This window comes from Hevea brasiliensis, chromosome 13 (assembly GCF_030052815.1).
Source record: "Hevea brasiliensis isolate MT/VB/25A 57/8 chromosome 13, ASM3005281v1, whole genome shotgun sequence".
Taxonomy (NCBI): domain Eukaryota; kingdom Viridiplantae; phylum Streptophyta; class Magnoliopsida; order Malpighiales; family Euphorbiaceae; genus Hevea; species Hevea brasiliensis.
The window spans coordinates 82,112,860-82,130,941 of NC_079505.1; the positions used below are offsets into that span (position 1 = coordinate 82,112,860).

At 29.9% G+C, this 18,082-nt stretch overlaps 1 protein-coding gene across 1 annotated transcript; it reads left to right on the plus strand.

Annotated features, from left to right (window-relative positions):
* Window positions 1-14,881: 14,881 nt before the first annotated feature.
* On the plus strand, window positions 14,882-17,223 carry LOC110657078 (U-box domain-containing protein 19). Its single transcript, XM_021814140.2, has one exon. It carries the CDS (start codon window positions 14,974-14,976, stop codon window positions 17,020-17,022), a length of 2,049 nt encoding a protein of 682 aa, XP_021669832.2. The 5' UTR covers window positions 14,882-14,973; the 3' UTR covers window positions 17,023-17,223.
* The last annotated feature ends 859 nt before the right edge of the window (window positions 17,224-18,082 follow it).

Genomic DNA, 18,082 nt, shown 5'->3' on the forward strand with positions numbered 1-18,082 from the left:
GTTTTTTCCCGATATTCTTTTCCACTGAAACACATAGTTTCACAGTGTTTCAGTATCATAACTTAGCATAAATCCAAAAATAAATTTAAATTTACTTTTTCCTAGTCTCTAATGTGCTAAACTTGACATTCTTTAAAATTTGTGTTTCGGGGTCACTATTCACTACACTATTCAAGTCAATTTGTTGACTTTCTAAGGCTTAATAGGTATGGGAATTCCAACTTCATCCACATACCACATTTTGATTCCCTAATTTGTTGGTTTTGGTTGCTTTTCTCAAATTTAAAGTCTTTTAGGCAAATTTGTAAATTTTTAGTTTTAGTGTCTTATGTTGCACTATTCCATTGGTCATTTTGCTATTAGAATTTGGCGAAATTTTCTTCATAGAAAATGTTCCATATTGTCTGAACTTTATTCTCCTTTTTGAATCACTCCAATTAGAGTTTTTTAGCTCAAGTTATAGCCATTTGAATCATGGCTGCAGGATTGGACTTAACCCAGATTTCTGGGTACCAAACTGGTTATGGCAGTTTTAGGTCACCAAATTTGGGTGGCCAAATGACTTGGTTAAGGGCATAATTTGGATTTGTGTTCTTCATGAAAGTTTTAGTTCTATATCTCAGCTGTCCACTGGTAAAATTTCAGGTCATTTAGACCTACCTAACCCAAGTTATGGCCAAATGAACAGATACTATTCATTTGATCATTTTTGTACAGGTCAAACTGCATAAATCCGGATTTGGTTAATTTGTTCACTAGGTTTTAGTCACTTTTTGGGCATGATTCATAAATGAAAATTGTGTCATTTTGTGTCTATTTTCATTCCCAATTGGCTTCACACCAATTGGACTTGTAAATTTTCAGTTTTGGTCCCTCAAAAGGACCTTGGTCCTGCTGCCTGCAGCATGAGCCTAAGCAATCCGAATTTACATTTGGTTTCAACACTTCTAACCTACTCCAATTGGTCACAAATGACCATTCTCACCTCAAACAAGGTCAAATACATCATTTAGCCAATTCTCAAATTTTTCTTTAATTTTTCACATGTTCAAAACCCTAGCTACACCCAAAGTTCAACCTAATACAATTTAAAGTGTGTATTTATGTTCTACACACCTAATTCACCTCAAATAACCATTCAAAACCATCAAACTCATTCATATCAAACCCTAACCCTAGCTGGACGAATTTTCTATCTGGTCCCTCAATAATTATTTTGTTATGATTTTAAGTTACTTTCTAAGTTAATTAAACTAAGAACATAAAAATTAAACAAAATAATTCAAATTTACATACTAACCTTTGTTTGGTTTTCTAATCACTAATTTTCTTTCCTTTTTTCTTCTTTCTTGCTTATTCAATCTCCTCTTCTAGTTGCTCAAACAAAGCATAATCATAATTTAGTGAAATTTTTGGGGAATTTATGGGGTTGATTCAAGCTTTGAAAGCTTGAATTTCATGGCCATGGAGGAAACTAAGGAGAAAAGAGAGAGAGAGAGGAGAGATGGACGTTTTTTTTTTTTTTGAAGAAGAAGAAGAATGGATTTTTTTTTCTTTTTCTTTTCCTTTTTGTTTTTAGTCTTATGGAAGACCATAAATCAAATTAAATAAAATTTTAATTATAGTATTTATGGCATCATGCATGATGTTTTGCATGATGTCATCTCTTTTCACTTTTTCATTTTCTTTTTATTTTTCTATTTATTTTTTCATTAGTTCTTTAATTTAATTATATATTCCAAAATTTTCATTTCTTAGATTTTATTGGATAGTTAGGTCAGGTGTCAGCTCTAGGGGTGAATTAACCAAATTGCCCCTCGCCGGTTCAATCCGGTTTGCTAGTTATTTGATATTTCTTCCGGATCCTTGACCTAATTATTTAACCTGCTTAACAATTCTTTTTCGTGATTTTCTGTTTTCCACTGTGTTCGCAATAGTCCTAAGGACCGCAGTGTCACATTTTACGGTTCGAAATTTGACTTTAAATCGATTTCGCAGTCCTTCCCGAGAAGGTCACCCATCACTGTGACTCTCGGCTCATTTAACTTCTTATGTTCTGTTTTTCTTATTTATACTTAAATAATTAACAATTACTAATTATTTGTGTTCAGGGCTTATCTAGTTGTCTTAAGTATGGTTCTAATCCCCCTAATTGTCTGGACTGACACTGATCACCAGAATAGTGAAATACACTAGGCTATGCAAATAGGGGTGTTACAATAATATAATAATTTTTTATTTTTTGTGATATTTATGTTGTATATACATTTATTATTTTCAGATTAAGTTAATAAAAATGAAAGTATATCAATGAAAATAAAAAATTATAGAGGTAAAATTTATAATGAAAATTTTATTATTATAACATAATTTTATAATTGTAAGCGTTTTATAAATATATAAATTTAACTATTTATTATTTTGTTAGTTCATAAGTATTGAATTTATTAAGATTAATTAGTTTTTTTTTTCCATTTTATAACTTTTTTTATAAAACATATCTAATTAACTTGAAAAATCTAAACTTTTTCTAATACTATTTAAGAGTTTATACACATAATAGTAAAATAAATTTAATTTGATATAATTGCATATAATATTAATTTTTTTTAACTTCTAGTTATTTTTAATTTAATTTTTTAATTTTATTTGACAAAATTAATTATACACATCCATATCAATAAGTATCAATATTATTAATTTTTATTTGATATATATTTTTTACATAATTTCATTTTTTTTATAATATGAAGAAAAACTTAAAAAATAAGAATGAAAAATATATTAATACTAGTAAATTATTTACAAATAATAAATTAATAATTAAAATATTCTTTTTTTTGGAAAAAGTAAAAAAATCGATGTTAATTAAATAAAAAAACTAGCATTAATATATTATTATTTTTAATTAAAAAGATTACCGTAAAAAATGTAAAAATAATTATTCAATTTACAGTAAAATATTTTGTCAAACTAACTTATAACATATTTTAAATTAAATTTTTTATAATTATTTTTTTAAGAGTACACATTAAACTTCAGTAAAAAAAAATATTAAATCTAAATAAATAAAAATTTTACTAAATGATATAATACTTGTATTCATATGAAAATTATGACTTTTTTTAAATCAAAATTTCAATTTATGTTTATATTTAAATATAAATTATTAAAATGAAATAATAATTCTATATTTAAAGTATGATTTCTAATTCTTTTTATACATATTTATTTACCAAGTTAGGATAATATTAAAAAATTATATATATATATATAATCATCCTATTAATTATATTAATTATAATTAAATTCAAATTTAATATATTCTGCTATTGATTTTTTAAATAATATATGTTTATCTATAGAAATATTTTTTCTTATACATATATAATATTTTTATACTTCATATTAATTATATATTATTTAAAATGTTTAGATTCATATAATTTTAATATATATTACATACTAATTAAATATTTTTTATAAATCAATGAATATGAATTTTTTGTCTATTATTGTGTGTGTTTATAAATATATATTATCAATTAGTAAGATTTATAAATTCAATTTTAATTAGAGTTAATTTATATATTAATGTAATAATTAAGAATTTTAAAAATATAGATATAATGAAGAAAAACATAAATTTGTTTTGTGTGAAATACTTTTTTAATAAACTTATAAAAAAATTAAATTCAATAAAAATTTCAAAAACATTAATAAAAAAATTTATATATTTGGCGGATAAAAATTAATTTCTTTTCTTGTTCTTCTATGTAAATTCGAATATAATTATACTAAAATAAATTTACATAAAAAATTATAAGATAGAGATAAAAATTTATTAGGATTCATTAAAAAAGTTATTTATATAAATAAAATATATTCTTATCTTATAAATAATATAAATCATGAAGGTATTTTTATAAAATTTTATTTAAAATTATATTATAATAAAAATTTAATTAAGTAAACTTTAAATACAAGTAGGATTAAAAATTTTAGATTTATATAAACTCTAAAATTATATAGACAATTAAATTTTAAGTTTTAAAAATTTTAAATTTATATAAACTCTAAAATTAAATTAAATATTAAAAAATATAATTACAAATATTATAAATATAGAAGGACCATTTTGATTAAAGCCAATATCCCCCTGCACACATTTATATATTATATAGGAATAGTTTTTTCCAGCATGCAATTATAGTGTCATTAAACTTTTGGTGGTCAAAATACTTGCAATCTTAATTAATAATTGGATTTGATTTAGGCCAACACTTAAACCCCACGAAAAGCATTGCACCCCAACTATATCTTCACCCTTGCCCTTCTCCATGCAGGCTTGTATATGAACTTTCCCTTTTTCTTCCTTCTCTATGTACAGTCATGGAAAGGTCGAATGGTCATGTATACAATACAATATAATCTTTGCATATAATTTTTTTCTTATAATGGCAGAGCTTTCTCCTTTTCATAACTCTAATTATGTTAAGTACATTCATCATATTCATAAATTATTAAGAAACAAAAGTAAAGAATGTGAGAATATGCAATTATATACTAAAATTTATTGTTTACCTCTGTTTTTATAATTTATATATTGAGAAATTCTTATTTACGCTCAGTTTATCGTGGATACAATACATTACATGTATATAGTGAGATTAACATATAAAATATATAAGATCAATATATTTATGTCTTAAATTTATAGTAGGCTAGATTAAATTAGTTCAATAAAAAATGATATTTAAAATTGTATATATTAAAAAAAAGATTTAAATATAGAATTGAAATGGAGTATTTGGAGTGAGGTTTACTGCAAGTCCACAACACATTAGAGGGAGAGGAGGTTGGGAGATGTTAGTGGTTCGTTCCATGTCGACCACCAGCACCACACAAAAATCCCACAGCCGCCATGATTTCATTTGTATGAGTACGAATACATTCATTACAGACTTGAAGGGATTACAACCCACCAACTCTATATACACATACGAATTCCAGCAAAAATCAAACATTTCTTTTATGTGTATGGCATCAAAGTGACATATTGCAGACATGATATGATGATACATATAGAGGTGGATCCCAGGTTTTGTATGGTGTGGCTGTGTGTGAGGTACGTTGGTTACAAATTAAGGCTCCATTTATTTTGAAAAAAAAAAATATATTTTTTAATATTTAAAAAATTAATTAAATAATAAATTTATTTTTCATAAAATAAATAAAGTATTATTTCTTTGGATTCTCTGTTTGATCTATGTGATCCCATTTTTTATATTATTAAAGTATAGCAAATATAATTCGATAAAAAAAAAAGTATAGCAAATATAATAACAGTGAAAAAGGGTAAGAATAATAAGAAATAATATGAGGATATTCATTACCCAATCAGATAAAAGATGACTTTTTACTTATGATTCTTGCAAGTGGATATTCAATCATTAGTTTACCAAGCTGCTTTTAAAGGAACATGTACCAAATATACTTGTATATATATGCACTCCAATATCTTGTCGGCTAATATGTTATTTCCTTTTGAAAAAAAAAAAAAAGTTATTTCCTCACCAAATTAATTTTCACTTTCAAACACTGTTTATTGCCATGGTTATGTTTGTGTGCAAGATTTCCCACACTTATTAATTAAATATTCCCAACTTCCAACTGCAATTGTTATGCTCTGTTCAACTAAGAAGGATTCTCAAACCCATTGGCATTCCAACAAAGACCCAGTATGCCAATGGGCCTCAATTTCAATAAGTTTAAGATAAAGCCTATAAAAGAATAAAGATTAGCCTTATTGATAAAGATTAGGGCTTTATTTATTTTATGAAAAAAAAAATATTATTTTATAAAATATTTCTATATTTTTTTTTAACATTTACATCACTTAGGACATATAAAGTATAATGTTTAAAATATAAAAAATATTATTTTAAAGAATATTTTTTATATATAAAAATTATTTCCATAGAAATGACGGAAGGGAGAAGTTTGTTAAAACATGAGTTTTAGAATTGAAAACCAAATGCATGGTTGTGCAAACACAATTACTTTTATATATTTAACTCCATGCAAGTGTCTGAAATTCACAGATACTACCTATGTATGGGATTAGAAGTTGACAGCTGAACTTGCAAATAATATATATATATATATATATATATATAGAGAGAGAGAGAGAGAGAGAGAGAGAGAGAGAGAGAGAGAGAGAGAATAAATAAGAATAATAATTAAGTTGGTGTTTTGCCATTACCAAAATTAAGCGGACAACATCATGCATGGTTGACATGTTGGCAAAGTGGCAACCTGATATTGGTTAAATTGGATGAGTATATGCAATTATTAGCCCAATGAGACCAAAAATAAACGCGTAAACTACCTACTCATATAAATTAAGGATTCATTATATGTGACCCATCATAAAATACATTTAATGCATTAAAAAATATTTATTTATTTATGTTAAAAATTAAATTTAGACATTAAATTTATTTATTTTAGGTCAATAATTTATTTTAATTAAAATTTTAAATTAATTATTCTATTTTATTAATTAAATTAAAAGGTTTAAAATAATCTAATAAATTAATTAATAGATAGAGATAAAGAAGATGATGTAATTAATCATGAGTGAAATGTTAAAAAATAACAGAACAAAAGAAGAAGACGTAGTGTAAGTACTGTAAACGAGCAAATGTGAGAAAATGGACATTTTGAGTCTTTTTGAGGAGCTTATAAGGAGACAGAGTAACTACTGTGAATGTGCAAATGTGAGAGAAGCTTATAAAAGGAAGGATAAATTATTAAGTATATCCAGTGTATATGTACCATCTCTCATAATCATGTGGGACTCTTTCTCTATATTATAGGAATATTCACTTTTCTGTGAGAGATTGAGCACTATTTTTTATTGCTCTCGATATATCTAATAATTAGTCAAAAGGAGATATACTGCTCCAACAAATTTAATTGACAACCCTACGAATCAAATGATCAATCAATGGCAATTCAACTCAAGCACAAATTTCCTTTCAATTTCCAATCCTTATTTATTTCAATTTCTGTGTCCTTTTGATTCCTGGCATAGTAATTTCAATTTTATGTCTTGTATTTCTATTCCTAGTCCTTGTTACAAAATCAAACAAATATACATTTGTATTGTAGTACACACACGCATTCTTAAATTCTTACAATTTGTTTTCTATTTCAATATAAGCTTGTAATGGCAAAACTATGTCTAGTTATGGCAAAACTATATCCAGTCTAACTAGTTCATTGTCGTTTAATTTTTAAAAGTTAATTTTAGTGTACCTTTAGTTGACATACTCAATATCGAGCACATCCACAAATTTAAGTTGATAACCAATCAATTGTTTTTAAGCAAACAGTATTATATACTCAAATAAAAATAATTAAATTTTAAATTAAAAAAATAAGATCTACGCCTTATAAATGAAGGTGCACAATTATGAATTGTTTATTATATGAGATTTGTTGTATAGTCTTGTATCAAATCATTGTGTAATTTAAATCGTTAATTAATATAAATTTTATATATTTTATATAATGAGAGTTATATAAACAAATAATTCAAATTATATTATCACCCATAATTATATTTAAAAATTAGATTGAGATAAATGCATAGTTTAGTTATTATATTCAAAATTAATAATTAAAATATTAGTTTTTAATATAAGACAATACTTTCTAAAATTTCAATTAAGTTTTTATAAAAATTTAATCACCCATTTTAAATAATTGAAAGGAGAAATCATAAAAACAATATATATCGGAGAATTTAAATATATTATTATTAGTTTTATAACGTTGTATTCTCTTTCTTTTAAATTGTTAGCATAATTACGGCAATTAGCATGATTATAGGAGATTTATGTAGTATAATTACAGCAATTAGCATGATTATAGAAGATTTGTGTAGTATAATTACAGCAATTATTATTCTTGTCTAAATTAGCTCATATTCTCATATATAAATAGATGTAATATCTCTGTAAATAAGATACAGATAAATATACAATCCTTTCCTTCATTACTTGTATTCTTTCTTCTAATATGGTATCAGAGCCGTAAAGCTTTTATTTATAGTTTCTGGGGTCTCTCTTCTCTCTCTACAACCTGTTCTGGTTCATTCTTTCATTCCTGTTATTATACCATTTTTTTTTCTCCTCATCTTGTTATCAATGGAGAAATCTGATATTTCAAAACCTATTGCAACAATTCTGACTGGTTTCAACTATAATCTTTGGGTTCAATGAATGAAAAGTTTTTTGATAGGTCGCAAGCTTTGGCATATTGTTACCGGAGATATCACTACGCCGACAAGAGAGAACGATGAAACTGATACAAAATTTGCTGACCGTCTTGAGGATTGAGATAGTAAAAATCATCAGATCATCACCTGGTTTTGCAATACTTCTGTCTCATCCATCCACATCCAATTTGCTAATTATGACTCTGCAAAAAAAATCTGAGATTTTTTTTGCTAATCGATATCAGACCACTGGACTTGCCCACTATTATCAGTTGTGAACTACTCTTCATAATCTGAAACAAGAAACAGATCAATTTGTGAATGATTTTCTTGCCCAGGTCCAACCCATTTGGAATCAAATATCTCAGGCCAAAATCAGTGAAGATCATCTTCATCTCATTCAAGTTCTAATGGATCTTCGATCAGAATATGAGGCCGTTCGAGCGTCCCTGCTACATCGAAATCCACTCTCATCATTGGATACTGCTATTCAAGAGATTATTTTTGAAGAGACTCGTCTCAGTTTGGATAAAACTCCTCAATTTGAAACTGCTCTTGCAACTACTCGATCCTCACATCAAAAATCTAGCAATCAACTCTGTAAGAATTATAATCAAATTGGTCATGCTTTTATATATTGTTCTACTATAAAATGCAGATATTGTCATGGTTACGGTCATATTCTTGAACATTGTCCCACACGCCCTCCAAGACCAAAAGAGGGCATTCTAAATTCAAGAATGTCTCAAAGCCTGGATCTTCCCCTGTCACTGCTGTTGCTGCTACTGAGGGTTCTACTGCCATCACTATGAGTGATCTTGAGGCACTATTCAAATAGTTTATCTCTTCTAATTCTCTTGCTGCCATGTCTGCCACTCCGGGTAATTCTTATTGGCTTTTTGACTCTGCATGTTGTAATCATATGACCACTAATCTTAAATTCTTGTTTTTTGCAAAACCTATATCTTCCTTACCACCAATCCATACTACAAATGGTACTAAAATGAACATCACACATACTGGTCATGTGTCTACCTCAAATCTTCATCTCCTTGATACCGATTATATCCCTAATTTGGCACTCAATCTTATTTCTGTTGATCAGTTGTGTGAAAAAGGACTAAATGTTATTTTTTCTCTCTATGGTGTCCAGGTACAGGATCCACAAACGAGACAGATTCTTGGGGAGGGTCGCAGAGTGGGTCAATTATTTGAGCTTGTATCTTTACATCTTCCTCAGAGATTTGTGTCTGCAGCTACAATCCCTAATTCCTCCATTCACCAATGGCATATTCGTCTTGGTCATGCTTCTGCCAGTAAAATTTAACCTTTAATTTCTCGTTGATTATTAGGATCTACTAAGTTTGAGTCATTTAATTGTTTAAATTGTCAGCTTGCAAAATAACCTGCATTATCTTTTTCTCATAATAATACTACTTCAGACACTCCTTTTGGTTTAATTCATTCTAACATTTGGGGTCCATCTCCTATTTCTTCAATAAATGATTTTCGTTATTTTGTGATATTTATTGATGATTATTCTTGATTTACTTGGATATATTTTTTGAAACATCGATCTGAGTTATCACAAATTTACATCACATTTGCAAAAATGATTAAAACTCAGTTCTCTTGTGACATTAAAATTCTCCGAACAGACAATGCCATGGAATATTTGGATTATTTTTTACTTCAATTTCTTAGTCAACAAGGCACCGTTGTTCAACGTTCTTGTCCTCACACCTCTCAACAGAATGGGCGAGCCAAACGCAAGCATCGCCATATTCTTGATTCTGTACGTACTCTTCTTCTTTCTGCCTCATGTCCAGAAAAATTTTGGGGAAAAGCAGCTCTTCATGCTGTTTATATTATTAACCGTCTTCCTACCTTGGTTCTTCATAATTTATCTCTTTTTGAAAAGTTGTTTGGACAACCTCTTGATTATTCCATCCTTAAACCTTTTAGATGTGTTTCTTTTATTCTTTTACAACCTCATGAACATACCAAATTAGAACCCCGTGCTCGTCTATGTTGTTTTATTGGTTATGGCATTGAACACAAAGGGTATCGTTGCCGGGATCCTGTTTCTAATAAGTTACGCATCTCTCGTTATGTTACCTTTTGGGAAAATACTATGTTCTCTTCTCTTTTCAAATTTCATCACTCTGTCAATACTGACTCTCTATTTTTCACTGACTCCTCCAAAGAGCTATTTCCAAGTCCTAATCCAGGTGATTGTGATGTGCTCAATATTAGCCCAACTACACCTGCCCCTGTTGAATCTACACCAGTTGTTGATCCAGTACCTGCGCCTACATCTCCTCCTAGTACTACTCTTCGTCATTCTACCCGTGTAAGAGAAACTCCTCATTATCTTTCTGATTTTTACTGTTACTCTACTATTGCAACCCTTCATGAGCCTCGTTCTTATCGTGAGGCAAGTACTAAACCTCCTTGGCAACAAGCTATGACTGACAAACTTCAGGCTTTAGAGAAAACTCATACTTGGGATTTAGTTGATCTTCCGCCAAACAAGACCCCTATTGGTTGCAAATGGATTTACAAAGTCAAGACCCGTTTTGATGGAACTATTGAATGCTACAAAGCTCGCTTAGTAGCCAAAGGGTACACTCAAGAGTATGGTATCGACTATGAAGAAACTTTTGCTCCAGTGGCCCAATTAACATTTATTCGTAATCTCTTAGCTATTGCTACAGTTCCTAAATGGAAACTTTTCCAGATGGATGTCAAAAATACTTTTCTTCATGGTGATTTAACAGCAGAGGTTTATATGCATCATCCTCTTGGTTATCATTCTCCTCATAAGGTTTGCAAACTTCGACGAGCCTTATATGGATTAAAACAAGCTCCCAGGGCCTGGTTTGCCAAATTTAGTTCCACTCTTGCTCAACTTGGTTTTCTCTCTAGTCCACATGATTCTGCATTATTCACTTGTCGAACTGACAGTGGCATTGTTCTTCTGTTGCTTTATGTTGATGATATGATAATAACAGGAGATGATTCATCTGGTATTTCAGAGTTACAACATTATCTCAATCAGCATTTTGAAATGAAAGACCTGGGTTCTCTCAGCTATTTTTTGGGTCTTGAAGTTTCTCAAAATTCTGATGGCTATTATCTATCTCAAGCCAAGTATGCACCCGACTTACTTTCTCGAGCAGGCATCACTGATAGTAAAATAGTATCAACCCCATTGGAGCTCAATTGCAAAATTACACCTCTTGATGGCACTCCTCTTGATGATCCTACTTTATATCGACAGCTTGTCGGGAGTCTTGTTTATCTTACAGTTACTCGACCTAATATTTCATATGCTGTTCTCGCTCAACTCATTTCTTTGCAGTACTTTGAATCCTTCGTTATATCAAAGTCACTCTTTTTCATGGTTTGCACTTTTTCGCTACCTCCTCCCTAGTATTATTTGGCTACTCTAATGCGGATTGGGCTAGTGATCTGATAGATCGTCGCTCTACAGCTGGTTATTGTTTCTTATTGGGCAATTCTCTTATCTCTTGGCGTAGCAAAAAGCAAACTGTTGTTGCACATTTTAGCACAGAATCTGAATATCGTGCTCTTACTGATGCTACATCTAAATTACTTTAGTTACGGTGGTTATTAACTGATTTGGGTGTCACTCATTCTTCTGCCACAATGCTTCATTGCGATAATAGAAGTGCCATACAGATTTCTCATAATGATGTATTTCATGAGTGTACTAAACACATCGAAATTGATTGTCATTTTGTACGTCATCATGTTGCTCATGGCACCATATGTTTGATTCCTATCTCCTCTGTCGACCAAACCGCTTATATATTCACCAAAACGCATCCTCCCGCTCGCTTTCAGGATCTCTTAAGCAAACTCAAATTGGCACTTGTGCTACCACCTTGAGTTTAAGTGGGGGGGGGTGTTAGCATAATTACAGCAATTAGCATGATTAGAGGAGATTTGTGTAGCATAATTATAACAATTAGCATAATTATAGGAGATTTGTGTATTATAATTACAGCAATTATTATTCTTGTCTAAATTAGCTCATATTCTCATGTATAAATAGATGTAATATCTCTGTAAATAAGATACAGACAAATACAACCTTTCCTTTATTACTTGTATTCTTTCTTGTAATATATATAAATTTCACTACTATTTTTCACTATATTTGCAAATAAAAACCAAAAAGTGTCAAATTTTATATCCTCTCTTTTCATACTTAATTTGTTTTGTAGGGATATGATAATAATAAGTAATAACTTTTTCTGCTAGAGAAATTTATTTTATATTAGTATAATTATGATTTATTTTAAATTAATTTTAAATTCCAAATATAAATTAAGTATATTTTAAATTAATCTCACATTTACATGAGTGAGAGAACACATACTTTGAGTATATTTAAATTTGTCTTATCTTTAATATGAACGGAGCTTTAAGGTGGAGCCATCAAATATATGTATATATATAGAAAAATCTTTTGAGTATGCGAATGGAATTTGGAACTCAAAAGCAAGGTGGACCCAATTAATTAATAGAAACTTTATATGAACGTATTCACATTTTAGGCGAGCATAATCACTAGATAAGCCAATTAGAAAAATTCCAAGCAGAAGCCCTACTCCACATCAAGATATCCAGCAAAAGGCCACAGATAGCTCTTTGTTTTTATTGTAAAACACTTGCTCAAAGCCCCGTGAACGTATGAACGTAAACTCACAACCTACACGTTCATAATAATAATAATAATAATAATAATAAAGGTAAAAATGATCGCCTTATTAATCACCACTAAATTATATATTATAATATGCAGAGATGAGATAAGAAGCGCGTATTATTAGTCGAAACATGGTTGGTCCACGTTGAGAGCCCATTGTATTGGCTTCTATTCGTCAACATCCATCAATCTCTATGCTTTTTAATAATTAGAAGAAATCATTGATCCATCTACAGTAATCACACTGAGCTTGTGGCCGCAAATAAGTGGTTAAGTGGCATGAAAAGAAGCAATTAATCAATTGGAGACAGGTTCCACTCCTCCTGACTCCAACATCTTTTCCAATTTCTCTATTACTCTCCAAGATTCCCAATCGGAAAATTCTAGGAACAAAATTTTCGTATTAATTTGTTGTCAAATATTGCTGAATAAAATGAAAAATTGGTTTTATAGAAATCAAAATTAGCTGCTGATCATTATCCAAAACTTATCCAAAGTATTTCATCTTCTCAGACATGTATAAATCTTCAATATTTGTAGATACAGTTAGACAACTCTTACGTTAGATTATGAAATTCACTTTGAATCGTTTTATTGGTAGTTAATTACCGGTGCGTATATTATTCTTGAATTGCAAGTCATGCAACTGAATTTAGCAGCTTTTCGTCAACTATTTATCCACAAGTTTTAAAATTTTCTTGTTGCTGCAAAAATAATAACGTAAATTTCCTTAAAAAATAAGATATATATTATTTTAGGGTATTTTTAATTTAATTATTGAATATAGTCGATAACTGTTAATTGATAGTTGGTAGCTGATAATAATTAATTTATGTTAAGTATTTTATAAAATTATATTTAATTATTACTATTGATATGTGAAATGACTAATAAGAGTATATATTATATAATTTATTTTATTATTAAAATAAATATAAAATTATAAATTTATTATATTATATTATTTATTTTATTATTAAATTAAATATATAATTATCAAATTAATATATTATATCATTTATTATATTATTAAAATAAAAATATAATTATTAATCTATTATATTATATCATTTATTTTATTATTAAAATAAAAAATAATTAAATAATTTAAAAAATATAAATAAAATAATAAAGTAATTATTATTATTAATAAAAAAAATTTATAATTAATTTTAAGTTTTAAAATATAAATAAATATTTTATATTTTATGTTATTAATAAAAAATATTTTAATAAAATTAAAATGTGTTAATTAAAATATTAAAATTATAAATAAAAATATAAAAATATTAATAATATTAATTTTAAAATTAAATAAAAAATAATATAATTAAAATAAAAAATAAAATAAAATTAATTATTAATTAATAAAAAATAATTTTAAAAATAAAATTTATATAAATTATAATGGATAAATATCATATTAATTATTTATTAACTATTAATTTTATTTTTTAAAATTTATTAAATATTTTAATTTATTTATTTAAATATCTATTAGTTTAACCGTTGAATCAAACACTTCCCTGTTTACCTGCGCCTGCATGCAGTTGCTATGAATATAACGGTGGACTAACTGACATGTCCAACCCTCTTCCGCAACTAACATGTCGTCTTCTAATTAGCCCACGTGTCCTTGTCGGTTTGTAGGTCCCACACCCCGTACACCTATAACTACGACCAAGATCCAAGAAGCAGCCCCTGACCAAACTCCTCTGTCCACGTGTCAGTGTACACGTGTTATCAAAAACTTGAGTGCCAAATCTAGCCGTCAGCTCAGGATTCTCTGGCGCATCCATGAATTTCTGACACGTTTTCTGCTAGATTTTCTGGTTTACTCGTCTTCTATATTTGGGTTGGCTGACTCCTATCCATTTTATTAGCATCCAAACAAAACAAAACCAGTGTAAACTACGCAGAGTCATCCTGCTCTTCTTCATTTCTTCTAATGATTCAAAGATTTGTCCGTACTGATCGCCGGATTCTCACATTCCCGGCTGTTCATCCTTGCGAGGGCATTTCTCCGGGGACCCTTTTGTCATCTTTAATCGAACTCTCCCAAAAGATATGCAATTATCAGTCCAATTTCTTTGCCACCCAGCGGAGGAATGCCCGCGAAGCCATTCGTCAAATTGGAATTCTTCTCATATTCTTCGAGGAAATCAGGGATCGCCGATTGGTTCTCTCGGACTCGGCAGTTCTTTGCTTCTCTGAGCTCCACCTCACCTTTCAAAAAATCCAGTTCTTGTTCGAAGACTGTACACGTGAAGGTGCCAGGCTATGTATTCTAATGAAGTCAAAGTTTATCGCCACTCAGTTTCGTGTGTTAATTCGAGCAATTGCCACTGCTCTTGATGTTCTGCCATTGAATCGGATAGATGTGGGCGGTGAAGTGAAGGAATTAGTTGAGTTAGTATCAAGGCAAGCACGCAAGGCGAAATTCGAGCTGGACCCTGAAGACGAATGCGCCTCAAAACAAGTTCTTTTCATATTGAACTACTTAGAGAAGGGAATTGAGCCTCAATTGAGCTTTTTGAAGCGGGTTCTTGACTATCTCGAGATTAGAAACTGGAGTGATTGTGCCAAGGAAGTCAAGTTCTTGGAAGAAGAGATTGGCTTTCAATGCTCAGACTGTGATGAGAGAGAGGTTCCATTCCTGAGCAGCTTGTTGGGTTTGATGAGCTACTCCAGAGCAGTAATTTTCGAAACATTGGATTATCGAAACAATGACCAAATTGATGTGAGATGCAACATGGAGACGCTCAGTTGCTTAAATCCTGAAGATTTTCGATGCCCAATTTCGCTTGAGCTAATGCTTGATCCAGTAACTGTATCAACCGGGCAGACTTACGATCGATCTTCGATTGAAAAATGGTTCAAAGCTGGAAATATGATTTGTCCCAAAACAGGGGAGAGGCTGAAAAACACAGAGCTAGTCCCCAACACCACTTTTAGAAAGTTCATCCAACAGTTCTGCAGCGACAATGGCATTTCTCTGTCTAAATCAGGAAGCAGAAGTCGTGATATAACGAGAACTATTGTTCCTGGCAGCCCTGCAGCAGCAGAAGCTATGAAATTCCTTTCAAGGTTTCTTGCAAGGAGGCTGGTTTTTGGGTCAGGTGAACAGAAAAACAAGGCTGCTTATGAGATTCGGTTGCTTGCAAAATGGAACATATTTAATCGATCTTGTTTGATTGAAGCAGGCACAATCCTACCTCTCATAAACCTTTTGTCTTCTTCAGATAGGTCTGCGCAAGAGAATGCTGTTGGAGCTCTATTAAAGCTCTCAAAGCATACCAGTGGCAAGAAGGTCGTAATTGATAGTGGTGGATTGAAACCAATTGTTGCAGTCCTTAAGAGAGGATTGAGTTTTGAAGCGAAGCAAATAGCAGCGGCAACAATTTTTTACCTTGCTTCGGAGAAGGGATACAGAAAATTAATAGGAGAATTAACTGAAGCAATTCCAGCACTTGTGGAGCTGATCAAGGGAAGGCCAACTAGTGGCAAAAAGAATGCAGTGGCTGCCATTTTTGCATTGCTTCAATACCCAGGGAACCACCAGAAAGTAGTTGCATCTGGTACTGTTCCGTTGCTAATTGAAATTCTATGCTTGTCGGATAAGGATGGACTTGTAGCAGATTCACTGGCAGTTGTTGCAGCACTGGCTGAGAATGTTGATGGGGCAGTAGCAATCCTGCGAACTTCAGCTTTATCAATAATAACTAGGAATTTGCAATCCTTAACATCTAGAGCTGGGAAGGAGTATTGTGTTTCGATCTTGTTATGTTTGTGTAAACATGGAGGAGTAGAAGTGGTGGAGGGTTTAGCAAAGGATCCTGCTCTTATGAGTGCACTGTATTCAATTGTAACAGATGGCACGTCTCAGGCCAGCAGTAAAGCTAGGTCCCTGATAAAAATTCTACTTAAATTCCGAGAAACAAGCTCTTCAGGATCGATAGGTTCAGCTCCATGTGAACGACCAGTTCATGTGAGGTAATTATTTGTTGTAGATTTGATTCGATTTCTTTCTGTAAATACATTCCAGGGTTAGCTCGGTATTTTGAGAGTTAATTGCCATGTCATACAATTACAGATATTGATTGATCAGTCAGGTACCGTTATTATACGTTTGTACTTCGATTCTTTTTGTGGTACCTAGTGTACAATTAATAAAATGACGTGAGATTCGTTTTGTTCTTGTTTCAATTGTGAAAAAACGTAGTGTTCAGAAAAAAAAAAATTTGTGAACGTAGTGCGAGATACAACACTTGCCTTGCAATGTTTATTTATTTATTTATTTTTCCCTGTTGGGATAAAGATTCAGATACCCGACTTCTCATGTAAAATCTTAAACTTTTTATTATTACACAGGTAAAACTTGAATATTTCAGATCCAATATATATGCCAGTTACCATTAAATTTTTGTTAATTATTTAAATGATAGTTTTTTTCAAATAAATTCAAACTTTTATCTTAGTTATTGATTATATCTAAAATTTTTAATTTTAAATAATTTAATCATAATTTTTAAAATTAAAAATTTTTTATCTAAAATTTAAAAATTAACTTAAAAATTTTAATTTTTTATAACTAAATTATCATATAATATGTTATGTTATATTTTTTTTAATTTTTTCTTATTTGATTCATCTGTCTCGCTCTCCAAGCAAAAAAGTGTGGATTTCACACATTAAGACTTTATTGCTTATGATAGAGAGAGAGAGAGGGAGAGAACAAGTGGGAGAGAGAAAGAGAAGCCAGAGAAAGAGAATATGGATTTCACACATTAAGACTTGATTGCTTATGATAGAGAGAGAGAGAGAGAGAGGGAGAGAACAAGTGGGAGAGAGAAAGAGAAGCCAAAGAAAGAGAATGAGGAACAGAGATAAATGAAATTAAAAAAAAAATAGAAAAGTGGCAATATATGTCACATGATAATTCAGATATAAAAAGTCAAAATTTTTAAATTAATTTTTAAATTTTAAATAATTTTTAAAATCATAATTAAATTTTTTAAAATTAAATGTTTTGAATATAATCAATAATCAACATAAAA